The sequence below is a fragment of the Aptenodytes patagonicus genome, chromosome 6 (assembly GCF_965638725.1).
Source record: "Aptenodytes patagonicus chromosome 6, bAptPat1.pri.cur, whole genome shotgun sequence".
In the NCBI taxonomy this organism is placed as follows: domain Eukaryota; kingdom Metazoa; phylum Chordata; class Aves; order Sphenisciformes; family Spheniscidae; genus Aptenodytes; species Aptenodytes patagonicus.
The window spans coordinates 51598559-51619040 of NC_134954.1; the positions used below are offsets into that span (position 1 = coordinate 51598559).

The 20482-nt window shown below is 37.2% G+C and overlaps 1 protein-coding gene across 2 annotated transcripts in view; it reads left to right on the forward strand.

Moving 5' to 3' along the window:
* OLA1 (Obg like ATPase 1) overlaps positions 1 to 20482 on the forward strand; it is a 104332-nt gene that overhangs the window by 11357 nt on the left and 72493 nt on the right. The window contains exon 4 of one of the 2 annotated variants that reach the window (XM_076342590.1): positions 1159 to 1286. The exons of the other annotated variant lie outside the window; for it this stretch is intronic. Within the exon in view, the coding sequence (XP_076198705.1) occupies positions 1159 to 1286 (128 nt within the window). The remainder of the gene's footprint in view (positions 1 to 1158; positions 1287 to 20482) is intronic. 2 annotated transcript variants of the gene reach the window in all.

The following is a 20482-nucleotide window of genomic DNA, read 5'->3' on the forward strand; positions in this document are numbered from 1 at the left end:
TTGGGTGTTTTCCATTATAGTTACTGGCAGTAAAATAGTGAACTGTTGTATTAATCTTAGCATAGTGCTAATGAAATGTAATGGTGATAATTTGAAGTGTTTGCTGGAAGTAGTGTTCCAGTTATTTATTTTGAAGCTATCAAGTTGGAGATCTTGATGACTATGGTGGGCGGTTTCTGGTCCTTTGCAAGTGAGGAATTTGCAGCATTTCAGTGTTGTTCTGTCTCTGCCGCTGTTTACGATGATGGTGTTGTTTGCATAAACCATATGAAGGTATTTTTAGTCAACATCTTATTACAAAGTTTTAGGGTTTTTTTTCCTGACTCAGCTGGATTTTGAGAAGTAGTTTGGCTTAGAATATACCTGAAAAGATTAATGCCCGTTAAGTTATTTTCTCTTGTTTTAAAACAACTTGAGAATCTTCAGAGGGTAAAAGGCTTGCAGTTTATAAATTGCCATATGTTTCCCATAGCCCTAAAAGCTTTTTTCAATTTTTTGTAAGCTAACTTGAACTTCATGACTATTCTGTTGTTGCTATATAAAATGTCATGTAGACGTGTCTGCTAACCCATTGCTGTTAACTATGGTGGAAAATATCACAGCTGTTTACATTATAATGCCAGCTTCATCTTAACTTGTTTTCTTTCTTTCAAAGTGTTTGCATAACCCTGATCACTGCTAAGCAGTTTTAATCACCACTGTATTAAAAAAAATGCACTTGTCTTCTGAGAAAGTTGCTTAACTTACTGAATTAAACGATAACCTTAGAGGTGTGCGATAGCAGAGTGCAATGGCCGTTTATGTGTCTTATCCCTTTGGTACTATGAAAACTGCTCATTACAGATGACTGACTTCATGCCTCAGTGTTCCAGGCCTGGTTGATTATTCATATAGTTGTCAGTATGATTCCACACTTAGAAACTATTTTACTTATTTTATATGAATGATGACAGAGAAATTAAAGAATGGTTGATCTTTTATAGGGGAGGGGGAATCTTGTCTTTTATACATTGCACATTAAATAAGGAAGAAAGCTCGTGTCATGTATAACTTGTTCTAGAAAAAAGAAATGTCGGATTTTCGTGTTCTGAATTTATTTCTGTGCCAAAAATTTTGGCTAATATGCTTCAGTAATGAAACTTAACTTTTCTGTTTCAGCAAAATTCCAGCCTTTCTGAATGTGGTGGATATTGCTGGCCTTGTGAAAGGAGCCCACACTGGCCAAGGCTTAGGAAATTCCTTCTTGTCTCATATTAACGCCTGTGATGGGATCTTTCATCTGATGCGTATGTAAACTTATATGTTTTCTCTATAGCTTAAGGACAGCATTGTTGTACCCTAATTAAGAACTGTGGAACAAATACCCATTACAATTTTAACTTACAATTTTAACACCATTCAATTCAAAGTCATCAGGTTTTGGGTTTTTCCAACCAAGAAAATCCCCATCCTCTGCTATATAACGGGTACATCTTTCTTCATTGGCATTGTGCTGAAGACTTAAAAAGGAACTGGGTTTTTGGATGTCTGCGGTAATGGTTTGTTGTTTTCTTTTGCCAGCAGTGCATAGCAGCTGATTTGTTTAGTTTTATAAAGGAGGAGGAATTGGAATGTGATAATAAAAGGCTGAAATGGAGGTAAAAAACGAAAATACGGAGTTAGTAGCAGACTCTGGGATTCTGTTCCTCACAGGGCAAGCCTCACTTCTTCCCTTTTCCTGATTTCTGTGTGACTTATACTGAGTCTTGAACACAGCCCCCGCTCCCCATCTCTGTGAATTCTGAACATTTCTCAGTTAGACCAAGGGCTTTGATTCTCTCTCTCATTGCCTATTACCACAATACAGAACTGGCCTTCAGAGTCATATTAACAGCACTTACAAACTTGGCACTTAAAAACTTGTTGAAAGCATATGTTGGTTTGCAATATAGTTTGAGTGTTGAAAAAGGCTTCTGGTCTGAAAAGATTGAGCTTAATGTTTGTGCAGATTTGAGGAAACTGGACACCTTTGTTGCTGTCTTTTGATTGGCCATTATTATACAGCGAGTGATGAAACAATAGAACAAAATAAAAAAGTAGAAATATTTTTTATTTGGTGATTGGAGCAAAAATGTTCTTGTGGGCAGGGTGTTTCCAAAACAAAACCCAAAGGCATGGAATATTATTATCTTACAGTACTGATTGAGATGCTTAGAACCCTTGCTCCCATGAACTTGTTTTTTGAAGCATATTTATACAGAGCAGTGAACTGATGTGCCTCTACAGTTTGCATGCTTGGTGAATAGGTAGGTATGCTACCTCAGTCAAATGCAATTTATTATGCATCAAGAATACCTAGACACTGATTTGGTGCAGAGTGCTGGTACTGTGTTTTCAATCAAGTGAAACAAACTTTGTGGGGAAAGCTATTATGTTCTTAGGCTTATACTGTTGAAAAGCAGGACATGCTTTTGGGAACATTGGCCTTTTTTAAGGTCTTCTAGTACCTGGAAGCCACCTATAACTGTTTGTGCATGTGTGGAGCATTACTTCTCCTTTGAAAACTTGGCCTTATTTATATTTTATACCTAGTACTACTATTTTCTGTTAAAGTTGTTTGACGCATACTTTCAGTAGAGTAGAAAACTATGGGCTATTGATTGTAGCTAAGCAGTTAATAGTATTTAAAACTTAAGACATTTTGAAAAGGCGAGGCCAGATCCTTACTGGGTAGAGTGAAGTAGGTCTTTTGATCTTGTGCATCGTTTTAGGAACTAGTTTGATATGTGATACATCGGTATATTTTAAATATTTGTAACTACCCAAGAACCATTGCTACAGTATCTCTAGGAAAAAAGGGGGGTTCAGTTTCCCCAGATCCCTTGCTATCCTGGGATTGTAATTACTGTTTTGCCTGGTGTCAATTGAGAACAAGTGATAAACTCTTTATACTTGCTCTGTTTTGATACTTGTGTCATAAATGCTTGATAAGGAACAGATTGATATAATAGCCGGTAGAGAAGATGCTTTTTAATCTGTATGTTGAATAATTCTAAGCATTTGTTTCAGGTAGCCATTATAAGGTTTAAAACCATTTGTATTTTTCTTTGGGCATTGAAAGAGGAATGAGACTATTGTGAGTTTTTAAACCATTTGGATACTTACTTTGTATTAACATCTATTTCTTCTAATCTAATCTTGCATTTACTTGTTATATGTCTCAGTTTCTTTCAAGGATTCTGAAATGTAATGGTTGTGAAATGATTGTTGCTGTTTTTCTTCTTTGGGAGCAAAAAAGATAACAGAACCACTTTTTAAATAGCACTTTTTCCTTTTTCTTTTTAAAATCTTAACCCTGCCTCTTATGCTGCTCTTGCTAGATGTTTTAGCTAGAATGTAAGCTGGTGATGAACTGAAGTAGAAATTCTGTGTGTTGATTGCCCAGTAAACACAAAAATCTTTCAAAATATTACTTAGGGATGATAATAATAATAAAAAGCTAATGCAAAATTTTGTGGTTGAGAGATGTCAAACTACTTTTTTTTTCCCTGCAAAGTGCATATTAGTTCTACTTTCCTTTCCCAGCAGTACTATAAAAATGAAGATTTGGCACTAAAAGCTAGTAATAGCCCTCTAGTAAATTAAAAAAAAAAAAAGAATCTATTGGTTACATAGCACAAACTCTAGTTAAAACCTATAACTCACTGAAGTTTCCAACATACCATGTCAACTTATAATATAAAAATGTATAAACCTTTTTTATATGCTGTAATGTTTTTACACCCACCCACCTGTCAAAATTTTTTCCAAGCCAAAAATCCCTTTTTATGAGTCTGTGGCATACTTGGAGTTTGCACGGTTTCTATCAGATTATAGAAAATACCTAAACTGTTTTTGTAAATCCTTAAACTTTCTAGATCCTGAGAGGATGAAGCTTCTTTGTTGCCCTTTACCAGGGTTTGGTCCAAGTTCTTAATGGACTGTGTCTCTTTAGGAACCAGTGCCCTGAGACAGGCTGTCAGTTTTCAGCCTGGCGGGTAGGCATTGAATCTCTGCAGTCGCATAGAAGCTGACTTAAAAGGAACCCAGACAGGTTGCTCCTATTAAAGGGGAATAGGCAGAGGTCTGGAAGGTGAGGCTTTGTATGCCAGCAAGCTGGAAAGGAGATGTTGCTGAAGATGAAGAGAAGATCAGAATGATGAAATCTTCTTAAGAAGAGATGCACTAGGAAGTGATCTGGGGACCATGCTTTTTTAAAGCATGAAAAAATTTAGCATTTGTTTTTACTAAGGCTTTGAGTTGATCTGGAACAAATTTTTACCTTTGAGCACTGAAACTGTTGCTCCCTGTCTTCATGCTGTTGTAGTATGTGCTACTGCTGCCCATGTTAATGGCTAGCATGTGAAGCAGAGCCCTTCGGAGAATTGGTCTTTTCTTATTTCTGGATGCTAGGCAGAAAGTCAGAAGCAGGTCATTGTGGGGTTTGTGCTGTAGACTTCAAGGTCTGCATGCCTGAGTGTATTGAAGAAAGGCTTGTTAGGCTTTGACTTAGCTGGGTTCAGTTGGTATTTTTGCAAAAAGCAGTTTGAGAATTAACTCAATTTGTATTAGTTAAGGTAATGATAGGCAAGGAAGTGGCTAGCTAGGAATGGAGAGCTTTTAAGTACGATGAGCCAAACTTTGGGAATCTTACTGAAGGTATTCTATAGTCCTAGACTAAAGATTTTTGATCCTGTTTTCTTTATTCATTGAGAATGTGTTGAGCTGTGTTTTCTTTAGGACAAAAGGTTGGTTTGTGGTTTTTTTTCCGCTGCCATAACAGAATTCGCTGTTGTTACCTCTTTGTGTTATGAGATGGTTTTTGAAGAAGGTTGTTGCCTATCGGTTTATCCACCACAGGGCACATAGGGGAGCTGCAGCTGTAGTACTCTCAAAGCAAATATAATTACATTTCTGTTGAAACTGTGGAAGTTCTGCGTGGTGTTTACCTAGACTGTTTCTTGCATGATAAAGCTGAGGAGAAACGAGATTTATTTCTGCCTGGCTAATTCTCTGCTTTCCTTCCTTCATTTAAAAAAGGAAAATACCCCCACCTTGAAATGGTTATGGATCTTCAGCCTTCAAATTTCCATATCCTAGATACACCGTTACTTTCCCTGGGAGACAGTGTTCATTAAATCAATGAAAACATTGTTTTTTGTCTAAGGTATATTTTAATATATTTAAAGAAACAGCAACGTGTGAGAACAGCACGTCATAGGGTAATAGGACAAGTGAAAGGAGAGGTAAGTTTGTGTTGAGCACCACTGTATTTTTGTACATGATTAGTAACAGTATGAAGTAGATTCTCATAGCTCAGGAAACAAGGTGAATAAGTTTTCCTATACAGAATAGAGCAATACATTCTTGGGTTTTGATACTTCCTGTAGTTTTTTTTCTATTAAAGTGCACAAACCGAAAATGAATTACTGATACTTAAAATAAACCATTTGATCTCAATACACTTTAAAAAAAAAAAAAATTACTTCAGAGGTTATCCCAGTTTCTTAGGGGTAGGGGTATATGGGTATATTTTATTTTTGGCTGAATCCAGTTATGAAAACCTCAAACAGATATACTTGCTTACTTATTGGCTGAGTGAATGAGGAATTTAATTTTAAAACTTTTCTGTCCTGGATAGTGGCGTCTACAGCATTAGTACCGTAGTAGCCTGACACATGCTTTAAAGTAGTTACAGCTTTGTTCATCTTCCGAGTTTCACTGTTTAATTTGAAACATTTCTGACAGTTCTATTTTCCATGTTTCAGGTATATTACGGTTTTAACTGAGGCAGCAATGTTTTTGTGGTGGTAGAAGGCAGGCTGTTTGAAGATTGTAATAGTGTTTCTTCCCAAGTTACATGGCTCTAACCACCTTTCAACTTTTATGGCAGATCAGTCACAAGTACTTGTAGAAAATTACCTTCTTTGTATGGTGAACTAAAAATGGCAACCTTGTTACAAGTGTAAATTTACAAATTACTCTTAAATAATGCTTTGGTGAAGAAAATGGTAGATGTCAGTATTTAGTCCCTGCTACAGCTCTGTCGAGTTTTTGAATGTACTGGATGTTAAACAGCCAGAGCTCTTCATGTTTTTGAGTTTCTCTTCCCACTGATATCCTGCAGTTCTAGTTTTCTAGAAAATATGTTCCACATTTTTCTTTCTTTTAGTTTCTTTAATGAAATCCAGTCTTTCTCTTCAAAGTTACAGAAATTGGAAGGAAATTTGTCTGGAAAAGTACTTTGCTATCAAATGCTCCTTTTTAATAAATAAAAAATCTTAGGGTTCGATGCCCAATGTTTGAAGTAGGGCAGGCAACGCTGGCTTTTGTGGAAGAACTTGAGAGCTCACCTGCATGCCATTGCCTGGTCTTCCAGTCCTGCAGAGGAATGTGTGAGCCGCTTGCAGTGACACGGTGCTGGGGGAGCGCAGGCAGGTAGGGGTGGGGAGCTCCTGCTTTGCTCCTCCGCCTGAAGTGCTCTGACTCCACAGCAGAGGAGCTGTAGCTGCCTTTCAGGGGCAGGATGGGGAGTTTGGTAATTGATAATCCATGAAATGTTGTTCTTTGTGACAAAAGTGAAAGAACCATGAAGCTAGGTAAACATCCCCTGCGGTCTTATAGAAGTGACTGGTGTGACCAATGTGAATCAGTTCCTAAAAAGCTTTAATTGCTTTTACTCCAGTTTTATGTCTGTTATAACTGAAAATGTTTAGTACACCCCCTGGTTCTGCCTCCTTCAGGGTTTTAGGTAACTTCTAAACCAATTTGCCATCATGTAAAACTTAGATAGGTATGAGTCACGTGAGCTGAGTGCAGTTTATTCTTGTTTGAGATAAACACTAATCAAAACTGAGTTTGACAATATTCGTACTGATTTTTGCACAGCATTTAAAATCAAGTTGACTTGGCTTTATTTTTTTATCATCACGAGGGTTATTGGGAACTTGCAGTAATACTGCCAGTGTTTTGATTTGTCTGTAAAAAATCAAAGCAGTGATAACAAAGTTATTTAACTGAATAAGGTGCGTCCTCTGTTCTGACTCCATTTTTTGACTTTCTGTAAAAATGTGTTTATTTTCTGTAGAAAGATGCTAATCATTCTGTAGCTTTTATATACTTGAGGCATGATGCATTTTTTTTCCCCATGTTCTCTAAGAAGAAATCACACCTGCTGATCGCTGCTTCTGGAAGCTGACTGCTACAGAGAGGAGGCATATGATGGTATCGCTTAGCCACACTCCACTGCACTAGCATTTTGGTGAACAAAGTATGAGTTGCAACTCATCCCTTCAGCATGTGTATTCTGTGCATTGGGAATCATAGTGGCTCTGTTCATGCAGCTGTAGCTTGGCTGTGTCACTTCTAATATCTGAAGCTGTTTTTTCACCTTTATAATGTGTCAAAATTCACCTTGAAATGATGTAAACATAGCTGTCTTACAAAACTTCTGTCTTCAGCATATTTTGGTTCAATTTTTTGAAGATGCTTTGTTTTTGTTTTGTATTACTAAACATAATTGCCACCTGTTAAAAAAGTTAGGGTTCCTCATTTACAAATACAAACCCTTCACTGCTAAGCTACCAAAGTTTAAAAGTAGTTTGCACATATTAAACTTGTTAGTGTTACACAATCAAGATGTATTTCTGTATGCTATTGAGTAGATAATAGTTCTTATTGAGATTTTTATCTTCCTTCTTATTTGTTGTTAGAGTAACTAAATTAATGTTTAATAAAATATTTGGAGTAGCTCACAGTTCAGCTAAACTTTCAGTTAGCTTTCAGTGACTTCTCCATATTAAAACCAAAAATTGTGAAAGCTTTCTAATTAAAGTGGCAGTTGCGGCCGTGTGAAACATTTTATTGTATTAACTAATGCTTGGGTTTTTTGAGTACGAAGTATTGTAAAGCATTTTGATTCTGGGTAAGGCTTTGCATAGGAGATTTTTTTTTTGATCACAAAGTTGTGAAAATGGCATTCCTCTACCCCTTTTAGCAGAATCATCACCAAAACTGAGATAATTCTTATTAGCAAGACTATTTTTGCATTGTATGTTGCAATTTCAGAATATCAGGTCACAAAAAACCCCCCAAACAACCCGGGTAATTTGTCTTAGACCATGTGTTATCTGTCTTTGAATTTTACCTCTCAGCATTGAGATACTAAGCCCACTACCTTGAAAGGGAAGGGAGGCTAATAAAGATATTCTCAGAGACGCATACAAATTTGCTTATCATTAGTTTTTCCTCATATAAAAAGAAAATGCTTTTGTTGCAGGAGAGGAGGATTTTTCAGAGGCTGCTTAGCTTTATTTTATTTCAGACCTTTTGTTCATGTAGATGATACGAGCAGAAGCAGCGGAGTGCTAGATTTCTCCTCTCCTCTTTACAGCGGTTTTGTACCTGCAAGCAGAAACAGAATGCACATGTAACGACCACTAGTTGAATCTAATCAGGCCTTTGCAACCCTTTTGATACTGTACCACATTCTGTGTGGTAATGAACAAGACTGGGGAAGGTGCCTTCTGAAAACAGATGAAGTTAAGTTCTGAAGCAAACAACAATGTTGTATAGAGGAATTCTATATGCATACAAGTCTTCCTTCCCCTTTTAAATAACATGAAGCAGCCAAGGGGAGGCACATTTGAATAAAGCTTTTTTTTTCTTTTGGGCACAGAAGTCAGTTTGAGGCAAAAAAAACATCAAACAAACCAACCACAAAATGCCCAATAAAAAAGAGATTGGAAGAAGCAGTGAGTCATGGAAGACTGATTTTCAAGGAGTACTGCCTTGACAAAAGATTTGTTGCAGAAAAACACATGCAGTCACTATTAGTGTCATGTACTAGCCTTAAGCCATCTCAGAGAGCTACTGCTGTCCAGTGCTGTTGGATTTTTCTCTCTGGATCCAAGGATGGAAGCACAGCAGTCTTTTTGCTCAGAAAAAGTGTTGGTAGAGAGAAGAAACGTTCATATAGACATCTGCTCAAAGGAGCTTCTTGAGAAATAACCACGCAGGATTGGAGTAAGCATTTGTGATGCATCCAGCAGCGGAGACAGTGAGTGTAAGTGAAATTGGGAGTAGATTAGGGGCGAGACCAGGCATCCCATTGTGTGGCCCAACGGCTGTTACCTTTCTCATGTGCCTACTCTTCAATACAATGATATGGGAAGAGGCCCTAGGATGAAGGCTGATGCTGCAAAGCAGTTGTCTGTCGATGTAGTCTACCTTGTAGAAGCATCTGAAGAGCAGAAAAGAACCTCGTGTGTGTTTTGGAGAGTAGTATATTATTGACCAAAATGTTGGTAGTGGAATTAAAGGACCAGGATGGAATTCTTGTGAATCTTCTGATGTGCAGCTTCAACTAGTGCTACTACTAAACCTAAACCTGCAAGAGGGAGACATTTTGTACACCCACATCCTGTTCAATAGATAAGTGCCAGTGCAGGATCAACTACCTTAATTTGGCGAGCTGTGGAAAACTTTTAACTAATCAGATTTTTCACTTGGGCAAATAAGATTAATACAGGAAGGACAATAACCTCGTAAGCTAAACTATTGCAGAAGAATTTTGCAAGACCTGTCATTGTTCTTACTTGAGCATAATATTAACGTCTCTGAGATCTAGGAAGTCACATTGTAAAATCACCCTCATTTTGAGGGTGAGCAATAAAACACCCTCTGTTTTATTGCTGGTGTTTCTTTCCTTTTGGTGTGCATATATGAACAAAACTGACGGGTTTGTACCTCAAAACTGCAGTATGCTGTTTGCCACTTTGTCTCCCACAGAGGAGTGAATTTGTTTTCCTGGGCACGTGGGTGCAGATTGTGGAAAAGGTGCTGCAAAATTGTCAGCACTCTAGTGAGTTAGCCTTTGTCTTTATTGAACAGTAAATTACATTGCCAAGCTGGGTGAAAGTGATACCTGAGCGTTAATCCATATTCCTCTAAGGCCAGGTAACTACAGTTTAAAGCACAAATAAACTCAGGTAAGGGTTTAACAAATAAACTCAGATAAGGGTTTAAATAGGCTTTATTCTTAAATTTGTCACAAATAATTGTTATTCTGAGAGCTGAATAAGCCTCCCGAAATATATGTTTATGAGGAGCAAAAATTTATACACTGCAGAGTGATATCATTTTAATCCCTGATGATTAAATAAATGTCTCTCAAGGATATACTTTACTTCTTCAGAAAGAGTAAGATGAGAGCTGTGAATGTTCAGATGTTTTTGTTACTAATCAAAAACTCCGAAGTTTGTTTTAGATTGAGGTTGCCTCTTGATGTCACAAGTTGAGTTTTGATTGTACAGTACCTAGGAGGTTTCTTTTCAGTCTCAAATATTGTAAAGTCTGTAATTTTAGTTAATTACTTATGCTCATTGAGAAGGAAAATTATTATTCTTGCATTCTTCTCTTTTTTATTGTAGTTTGATAATGCTAGAATTGTAAGTCTCATGCTAATTGAAGTTACAGTGGATTTTGGAGCCCACTTTGTCATTCTTCTTTAGCCTAATATCCTGTGCCTCTCTATGTCCAATTTCTTTTTCTTATCAGAACAGATGAAAACATAAAAATTTCTTGTCTAAAGGCCACCACCCTTGCTAGAGTAGCAGCATCTAATGCCATTCTATTTATAGATGGAACTTGTTAAGTTTCCTCAGCAGGGACTTAAAGCTATGACCTTGTAGGCCAGAAACAGGAGAGCTACCTACTGAGCTACAAGGGCAATCTCTCAATTTTAAAGAATACATAGAAAATTTCTAATATACTCTACTGTGAGTCATAAAGTACTTGACCAGTAAACCCCTCCTCCCCTGAGAATAAAGACCAGGCAGGTTATCTTTACTGAGTCATTGCTATTATTTGACCTACAACTACTTTTATTATAGTTCTGTGTGTCATATGGCAGTGTATAATTGCTACTTAGGCAATACAGATGAGACTTAAGTTTTTCTCTGTAATACTTTAAAGAAACTATCAGTATGTGATAGTGTTAGAAGGTGTTCAGGTGACTATTTTTGAAACATGTTTACCTGTTTGAGTGGGTGTCTTTACTGATGGTGTAGGGTATCCTGGCTTTAAGACAGTGATAGTTTAATACTTTATAAGTAATTTCTTCTTTGCTGTGCCGTGGACTTTCTTGAAAGCTTGAAGGGAAAAATACTGCAGGGGGTTTTTTTCTGGGTGTAATATGAAATGTGAAAGCCTGTTTTCCTTTGGTTGGAGGAAGGCCACCTCAGAAAAGGCAAAATCAACAATTCTTTGCAAGAACTTGGGAGCAGAAAAAGATAAGTGGCTGTTTGTCAGCATCACTTTAATTAGCTGCAGTGATTGCATCAGAAAGGTGAGTGGTCTGTAGACTGAGAATATTATAGCTTCCCTTTTAGAACGTTGCTTTCTCAGAAGTGCGTTCCTCAAAAGAGACAGGGAGTTAGGGGGTTTTGTTGTTGCTGTTTGTTTTTTAATGCAGAGTTTTAATGAAAACTTTGAAATGGGCTTTTAGAAGCATTTCTCTGTTTCCTAATTTATACATAGATGGCCATGCTCCCTAACACAGCTGAGGGCATAGACCTGTGTTGGGTTTGAAAATAGCAGAACGAGTTAACGTGTTGGTGCTCAGGGGCCCTTAATCAGCGTCCATCATTGCTCCAGAGTTGAGTATGGCAAGCGAATATACGAGTGTGTCAATATCAAATGAGCTGATTTAATTATTGCTGAGGCTGATGTGAAGTTAGATGACTTCATATTAAAATAGACAAGGAGCACTCGTAAAAGTGATTGTGGTGCATCATCTGTGGGAGTGGTGGTCTCCAGGTGAGGGGAACCAATGCTTTGGCTCCTGCTAGAGTTACAAGTAGTATAGCTTTTAGCGCCTTGAGGAAAGAGACCAAGTTACTCTGAAGATTTTTCTCTTCCTCTCTTTAAATGGGAACTAAAGTCTAAGAATTTTAAGTAAAAAAATCTGGAATGACAGTAATCTAGTTGAAGAAGGGATAAAATACATTTGAAGCGCTTGTGAAGAAGAGCAGTGGTGAGCACTGTGAATGCGCTTTTGTGCTGGCTTATTTCATTAAAAGAACTTTACCATGTCATGGGCTTGTGTTCAATTCATATTCCTAGAACAAATGTGTGCACATCATTGGACGTGCATTCATTGTATTTACATTTATAGTAAGCTTTATGCTTGCAAGTTATTTTGAATACACTTTATGCTCTGCTTGGTCTTCTGGCCCTCAAAATGTATGAATTAAATTCTCCCTAATCGTCTGGATTTCTTGTATTGGTATTTCCATGATGTATGTATGTGATACTGTGGTGTACTGAACAGTGGAGTAAATACTGCAAATGAAGACCAGGAGGAAGCTGGCTCTGGGTTTCTTATTCGGGCTATAAGTTACTTATCCTAGACAAACTAAACAAGGCTCCTAGCTTAGTTAAGATATGTAATTGTAAGACTTAATTAAAATATAATTCCTTTTTTTGTGTGTCAAGCAAATCTGTCTGAGATCCTTGGGGTGTCAGTTTAGAGTGCTTCCTTTTTCTTTGCCCATAGTCCCACAAGTGCTTAAAAGTCTCTGGTGGCAGTTAACTGCACGTTAGAAAGCCAAATAGTGTATCTACCTGTACCAAAGGAACTGCTTTAGGAGTCACACCCAAGCAAAAGCTCTGTTCAGTAATCCAATTCAGATGCAGCTTTTTTCGGTCTATGAGACTGTTTAATAAACTGACAGAAAAACCTTTGGTTCAGTTTTCTTTCAGAATTGCTATTTATTGGAGCAGTCTGGTTTTTACAATGACCAAAATGCCACTTCTAGAAAAATAGGTGTCTGCCCCTTCCCAAGTCATACTTTGTGCCAAACTTGTACGCTGGATAAGTATGTCTTTTGGTAGCTGAAGCAGCTCCGTACTCCACCACCTTTTCTCATCTATATGCTGCCACTTCCTCCTGTGCTGTTGGAACTGATTGTAGAACCGTGTAGTAAAAGGGCTTTTGGTTTTTAAAAATAACCATATTCTTCTTGCTGGGTTTTTTTAAAAATAGTTCATTTGTCTAATCAGATTTAGCATGTAATCCAGCAAACAGTTGTGCTGTTCTAGTTGAGGGAGCATTAAGCTGATACGGTACGTTGAAAAATGTTTGTAAAAAGGCAGCCATGGGAAATACGTGATGCAAATTGCATCCTTTTTTTTGTTTGCCTTTTTTTTTTCCCTTCCAAGTCTGCAAGGCTTAGAGGTGTTTTCTTTCAAACCTTGCATGTTGTCCACTGGAGTCTGAGGAAAACTGACTTTTTGATGACTGTTATGTGTGCTGGAGATGTTAGCGAGATGCAGGGTTTGGTTGCAGATGTGCCTTTATGCTGCTGTTGTAATGATAAAATGTTGATGTGGAAATCTGCTGACTTCTTTTGGTGAGCCTTCAACAAAGATAGTTGGTATTTTTCTAGTATGCTTTCCAAAACTTCTCTTCCATCCTGATGAAGCCCAGCTTCACATTGGCTAAGGATGAGGTTTTACTTTTCTGCTTGGGTTTACAGGTGATCATTTATTAATCAGTTATCAACGGCATCTCAGCAGAAATTCTTATGGTCTGGTTTCTTTTTCTGTTTGGAAGTTGTCACTCTTGCATTTGGTACTCTCAAGTTTTCCCAGCTATTTTTTTAGTGTATTTCAGGATGTATTTTTATCCTGAAATTTTCCATGGAAGAATAAAATTAGCATTGGGCCGGATTTAAGTGTTGGATGTTTATGTCAGCAGTAGTTGCTAGAGATGCTTTGAAAGCTGTTGTTTTAATATTCATGCCAAGGGGTTTCTAGCCACAAATGACATCCTGCAGCCTCAGTGCCTGGAGGCAATTAACAAAATGCATTAATTATCAACCCAACCATTTGTTCTTGTGGAATACCTCAGAAATGCTATTTTCAGTTCTTATTTTGAGTTTTGCAGTTAGAGTGGGGCTTCATCTGTTGTTGCATACAACAGCAACAAGATTCTTCAGAACCTCAGTGTTTATCCTTAGATATGGAATTAATTTTCTGAGTATTCAAGCATTACATGGTTAATTTCTTTTCTGTTAAAGATAGTTTAAAAGGCTTTCTTTATAAAATCAAACAACACCCCTCCTTCCTTCTCTCTACCTTCTTCCTTCTCTCCCCCCCTCCACCCCGTCATACAGGTTCTTCTCCCAATAACGATGATGGCAGATAAGCTTCCGTACCTCAAGCTCACTTTACTAGTTAAACTTTTAAAATATGTTTGAGCATAGGTTTGCATTTCGGTACTTACCGAGATAGCTGTTACTGAGATAACAGTTCCTTGAGGCTTATTGAATATTTTTATGCACCAAGCTTTGGTAATTTGATGTGAAAATTGATGTCTCAAAACTAAATAGCAGTAGGAATGGGAAGTCAAGTGTGTGAAAGAGTTGCAAAAGGGGGGAAATGTATAGCTACGAGAATGTAGGCTACCTGAGAGGGATTGCTTGCTTTCAGAGAAATTATGGAAAGAAGCAGAGGGAATCTGAAAGATAGGCAGTCTAAGACTCTGGGTTGAGCTGCTCTGCACTGCTCTGAAGTGTCATAAAGCAGAAAGATTAATCCAGTGAACATCACCATAGAAATTGTGGGTGTCTGTGTATATATATATGTAGTGTACCAGATAAAAATATTGGTGTGTCATATTTTTTAATTGTTAGGGATGGCATGGTAAAATTGCCATGCAGAGGAAAAAGTCTAATATCTTGGTATGTGCATTTAATCTATCCAAAACAGCAAACACTAAAATGTTTTAATCATAAGCAGATGGTTATTTCATAGTTTAATTACAAGGCAGAATATAAAGATTGTTTTGGTATGCTTGTTGCATTTTTGCCTTCTCAACTTATCTTCCAGTTTTTTTTAATGTAACTAAATCAGTTAATACGACTCTAAGTTCCTTTTTTTTTTTAAATCTGAATTATCTGTGTGTTTATGATGTCTTTTATTTTGCCTGGAAGTCTTTTGCACTTAAATGCAAGAGTGAAGTATTATCGTGCATTCTGTGTAGTGTAGACTTTTTAATTATTTTTTTATAACTCTCTGTGTGCTTAAAGAAAACAAAACTGTTCATTGGCCTGTGCAGTATTTAGAAAAAAACCAACGCATTTCTGTAATGCCACTCTTGGTCCAAAACTACATCAAGGAACAACTGAAACACATCACACTTTCAGTTGGTTTAAAGACCTGAAAGTAAAAATTTTCTTCCAGCTGTGCTACAATACTCAGCTATTGTTTGAGATGGATATAGAAAAGACAGTCAGCAAGAAAACATAAAATTTCTTGTCTTAAATTGATTTAATTTTTATATCACAAGGTACTGTTTAAATATTGAGCGCTTTGTGCAATTACAAAACATTGTGAACGTAGGCAGAGCTCAAGTCAACGGGTTACAGAACCTTACCTCAGTTTCTGCTTTTATCAAAATAATGGATAATTTTCCCTGAGCCATAGTTCATCTTTGTAGTTAGTTATGTTGAGCTTTTATTTGTAGAGATTGTTTAGTCATTATGATAAAATATACCATAAAAATTTTGATAATGAAGAGTTAAAAAGCTCCCAGTGTTTTCTTTTTGTAAGCCACCTGTTGCCTTAGATGCGTAAATATATAAATTCAAACAAAGTGCTCATCACTTGTCAGCCATCAGCGGGAGCATAAAAATGACTTGTGGTGCTTGCTTTGCAAGAAGTTCTTTTGTGTTTGTGACATCAGCTTTGTTTTATACAATTAAAGTATTACACGCTAGAATAATCTAAATTGCAACCACTAAACGGGGATGTAGTTCTTTTTTCATAGAGCTGAATTTGTTTACTGGTTGTATACAGCTAGTGACTACTGTTTAACATGACATGTCCCTTTTGCCTTGAACAATCTTTGGAAAAGGTGGGGGTTTTTGTGTCCTGTTCCCGTCTCCCACCCCCTCCATTCCTCCTGCCTTCTCCATTATGGAAGGTTTTTCTCATACTTTTTTTAACAAGTAGATATAAATACATGTTAGGCTTCAGTATTTTTTTTTTTCAACTAGCAAATTAATGGCACATCATGATATTGCAACAGAGAAAAAAGCCTTGCAGTAAAGTGATCTGGACTGCAGGAGATGTTTTGTTCCATCTGAACACATTTTGACATGAACGGAATAGTTTTAGTTTGCACGGTTTAAAATAAAACCCAAAAGCAAACCCTGGTTTTGATAACACACACGGGGTTTTCTGATTCTGACCCTACTGTACTAATGAGTGTACAGGTACCTACTGAATGGCTTTCTCTTTTGGAAATACCTAATCTGTGATATTCTGTTCCTCTGTTATTGCCGTATTTTTCTTTTATTTACATGCCTTTCCACTTCAAAGTGAATGGGAAGAATTTGCATGTGACTGGGTTATGATTTCTTAATATTAAGTTGTTTTCCTTGTGTTAAAACAGATATTCAGTGCTATAGAAATTCGTGGAAAATACTGCTGTGTCCTCCTCAAATGCTGTAGTCTTGAGTAAAGGATGATTTTTGTGGAAAGTTCAATAAAACAGGTAAAATTAGTATAGTTTTTTGTATGTTGGTTGTGTTAAGTATGCAATAGGCCTGTCTTGTTCCACATAACCTTAATAAAGGAATAACATCTCTTCAAAATTTCCATATACTTAAAATTATCTGAGGTGTAGTTCCCATTTGAAGAAATTAGGCTATAACAAAGCTACATCATTACTGATTTTTATATTAAATTGCTTTATTTTTGTAGGGAATACATGACAGCTGTGTAATTCTATAGTAATTTGCATGCAGGAGTTACTGGCTCTACTGAATCTGTGATAAAATCTCTGTGGCTGCATATTAGTCCTGGAGCATTAAAGGCTGCTTTTAGTGGTCACCCCTCCTCCGTGGGCCAGAAGAACTGAGACAGGAGTGTATAAGCTCAACTTTCCTATTCTTTCACATAACGTTGATCTAGTAACTTATCTTTTCTGAGGAATACTGCAAATTAGGGACCACTTGCCCTGGCAACTCCATTTTTTCCTCAAACCTCCTCCCCCTTGTGCTGATGGTGAAGTGAAATAAATCCAACTCCCTTTGCTCGTATGTTCCAACCACTTTGTATGGCCCTGGTGGAGCAAGGAGTCTGTTCGTACTGGTTACAACTGGGACAAAAATTACTGAAGCTTGATACTGAATTTCTTAAAACCAGATAGCACGATGTTGGCAGGTTTCTTGTTTTACTAGCAAAAGCTTTTACAAGGGAAGGGGAAAAATATGCAATGGTATTTCAAAGTAATCCCCCAATCCACAAATAAAAATAAAGTTAAAAGTAGCTTACAGTCGAATAATGATTACAGCACTGTTCCAACAATAATCCTGTAGTGATGTGATATGAAAAGAATATAAACACAAGCTAAAAACCATGCAGAACAGTATTAAAAAATGCAGCTGTACTCATACAGTCTCTTTTCCCATGCAGTGGCTTTGATAAGAATATGATTATTTTAATGCTCGCATTTCACAGTTGTGTTTAAACTGATAAACCATTAACAACAATCACTTTACCAAGATTATATTTTTTATTTTATTATTCCAACATCATTCTAAGCTGCTAACTGGTAAATTACTGATTCTTGCTCTCATCCTTTCACGTATTTTCCTGTTGTTGTTTTTCTTGGAATGTGTATGTAAGCAAGTAGGAAGAGAGAACAAAAGTGACTTTTTAAAGTACTTCTATATCCTTTCCAAGGGCGCAATTCTTTTATTTAGTCATACTGTGTTTGTGATTTAAATTCCATGAATTGCAGTCAAGTTCTGCTCAGTGTGAATAAAGATGGCTTGGTCTGAACCTAAACTAATCAGTATATATTTGTAAAAAACAAAATAAACACCCTCCCCTCACCTGTATTGATAACATTTGTAGACTGACATTAATGTGTCTGTGCCACATAGAATGAATAATTTTGTGTATGAGTTAATTGGTCATTTACAAATACACATTCTTCTTGTGTGGAAAGAGAGAGAATGTTTCCTTGTAGTTGATTTGTCCCATACTGAAATAAAATAACAACGTTGGTACACTTGTTTAAATTAATTTTTTTTCCCCTCTCTGTATGTTTTCACTGTGAGTGGTTTTGAGTATTAATGGATGCAATTGCACTCTTTGAGTAAATAATTGGGAAGTTTCATTACGTGCATATATTTTCCTTTATGCAGAAGCATTACAGTGTCACTGTCGGACTTGCCTTAACCGTTGTTAGAACTGGAGAGTGCAGCGTGAGTACGCCTAGCAGAGCAAGGGTACTTGCCAGCCAAATCGGCTACTCAACTTTTCAGGTGTCTTGCTCATTAAACCTCAGGAGGATTTCAGTTATTAACAGAAAAAAAAAATTCAGAATTATTTAATAATTTGTTTTTAATGCAGCCCTATACTTTTTTAAAAAGTGTTAGATATTATTAGGTTTTCATTTTCCTCCCGTGCGGCCAGTGTAATGTTATGCTAAGATATTTTGACTACTTCATTTGAGCATTGTTGTTGAATGATACGATGGACTAGACACTTCAACAGGTAAATACATCATCATTCTGATCTTCCTAATCAGCTGCTGTTTCAGACAAATATTTCACAGCTTTTCCTAGTCTTGCTGTAGATGGGAATGTACGGCTTGCTGTTTAATGAACTAAGGGAACCAATTAAGTCCAGGAGCACAGCATATACAAGTGGGGTCTGGATATGTGAACTGTGGTTCTCATACTCGTGCCGTGCAGATGTCTCTGTATCCCCTATAGTGAGGGTGATTAGTGTACGGCGTACAAGCCCGTTCTTGTCTGCCCTGCGCTCGGTCCTCGCTATTGCAGGCTGGATGGCTTACTCGATTTCTGCTCTGTTGTCGTGTGTCAGGAGCACGTCAGGCCATACTCAGGAGAGGGAGTGTGGGATTCCTAGGAAGGGTGATGCCGGGAGCCCACAGGGGTGGCAGGCGCTACCTGCCTGGAAACTGCCTTCAGGCTGCCCGAGCTGCCTGCATACCGACAGGTTGTTGTAGTCTTGCCATCATTTCCAGCTTGTGTGTCGCAGTCACACAAGGAGTCCTTGCTTCTTCATGTCCCTTCATCTGGTTTTCATAAGCAACATCCAAATTCCCTCCCTGCTGGAGAGAAACGCTGCCTTTGTCAGCTAAAAACCTCAAGTTACACTTTTCTCTCATCTCTTTCTGTTTATGGAAATTTTTTTTTGCAGAATTCCTCCGCGCGTGGTAGTAGTTGCTGGTTTGGGGTTTTTTGCCTTCCTACTTCTTGTTTTCTTGCTATGTGACAGCAGGGTGACGTTGGTTAACAGGATTTTGTACGTCAGCGGTGCTATTTACTAGAATGTTGTTAATTTATTGTACTAGAGCAGGGAAAATATGAGAAACAGTAATTTGTTTGTAGTCTCAGAGAGCTAAAAGCTTCTTGACTAGAAAGATATCTTTGGGATCACTGTGGCTATAGGAAAACTTTTAAATTGGAATGTTAAATTTGGTGGAATTTGATAGGTTAAGCCCCATTTTAATGCAAAGAAACTTCAAATCTCACCCATAAAACCAGTGTGAAGTTACATTTTTTTTTTTTCTGTGTTTTAAACCTTGCCTTGGAGAACAAGTAGCTGTTCTTTGTTTCAGAACAGGCATAATTATGCGGAAGTGTTATTTTTGTATTATACAAGCACTGCATAGAAATATTTCCACATAACTAGAATGAAATATTCAGCATGTTTAAGAAGAAAGAGCCTTTTGGAAATCTTTGGTAAGGGAAAAGATTACTCATATGATGCAGTTTGAATGCATAAATCAGTCTCATATGTATGGTATGCCACCAGTTTTAATATCTTGATGGATTGACTAGACGGGTAAGCTGGGCTTGTGGATGGTAGTGTGGGGGAGGAAGGCAGATGGAGCCGCATCTGAGAGCAAGGCAGCGTCTTCCCGTGGAATGCAAACAGGCTCTAAAGGCCTCTCTTAGGAGGAGGGGATATTGTAATATTATCAGCAATGTTGTGTTGAAAATTGAAAACCAGTAACTGAAAGCACATTGTAAAGAAACAGATGATTCTAATGACTCGGAGAACATTTTTAAGGTTAGTAATCAGCAAACCACAAAGAAAATTATCTTGTGATCAGAGTTCTGATTTTTCACCAAGATCGAGAGCCTAGTCAAAGGTAATCCATCTTCTGTTCACTTAACGTGTTTTTTCTTTGCTATACTGCCTACCAATTTATTTAAAGAAAAAGATTCTATATATGTATGTACTATTAAATAAATGATGGAACAGAAACTTAACAGGTTTATAGCTTTTTGGAAGTTCCTCTCTTCTGCAATAACATCTCATAAAAATTCAAAAATTATTTCATAGAAACAAATTGTTTGAAAAATCAGAATTGAGTAAACACTGACTTGCTGGTAGTAAAATGCAGCCTGTT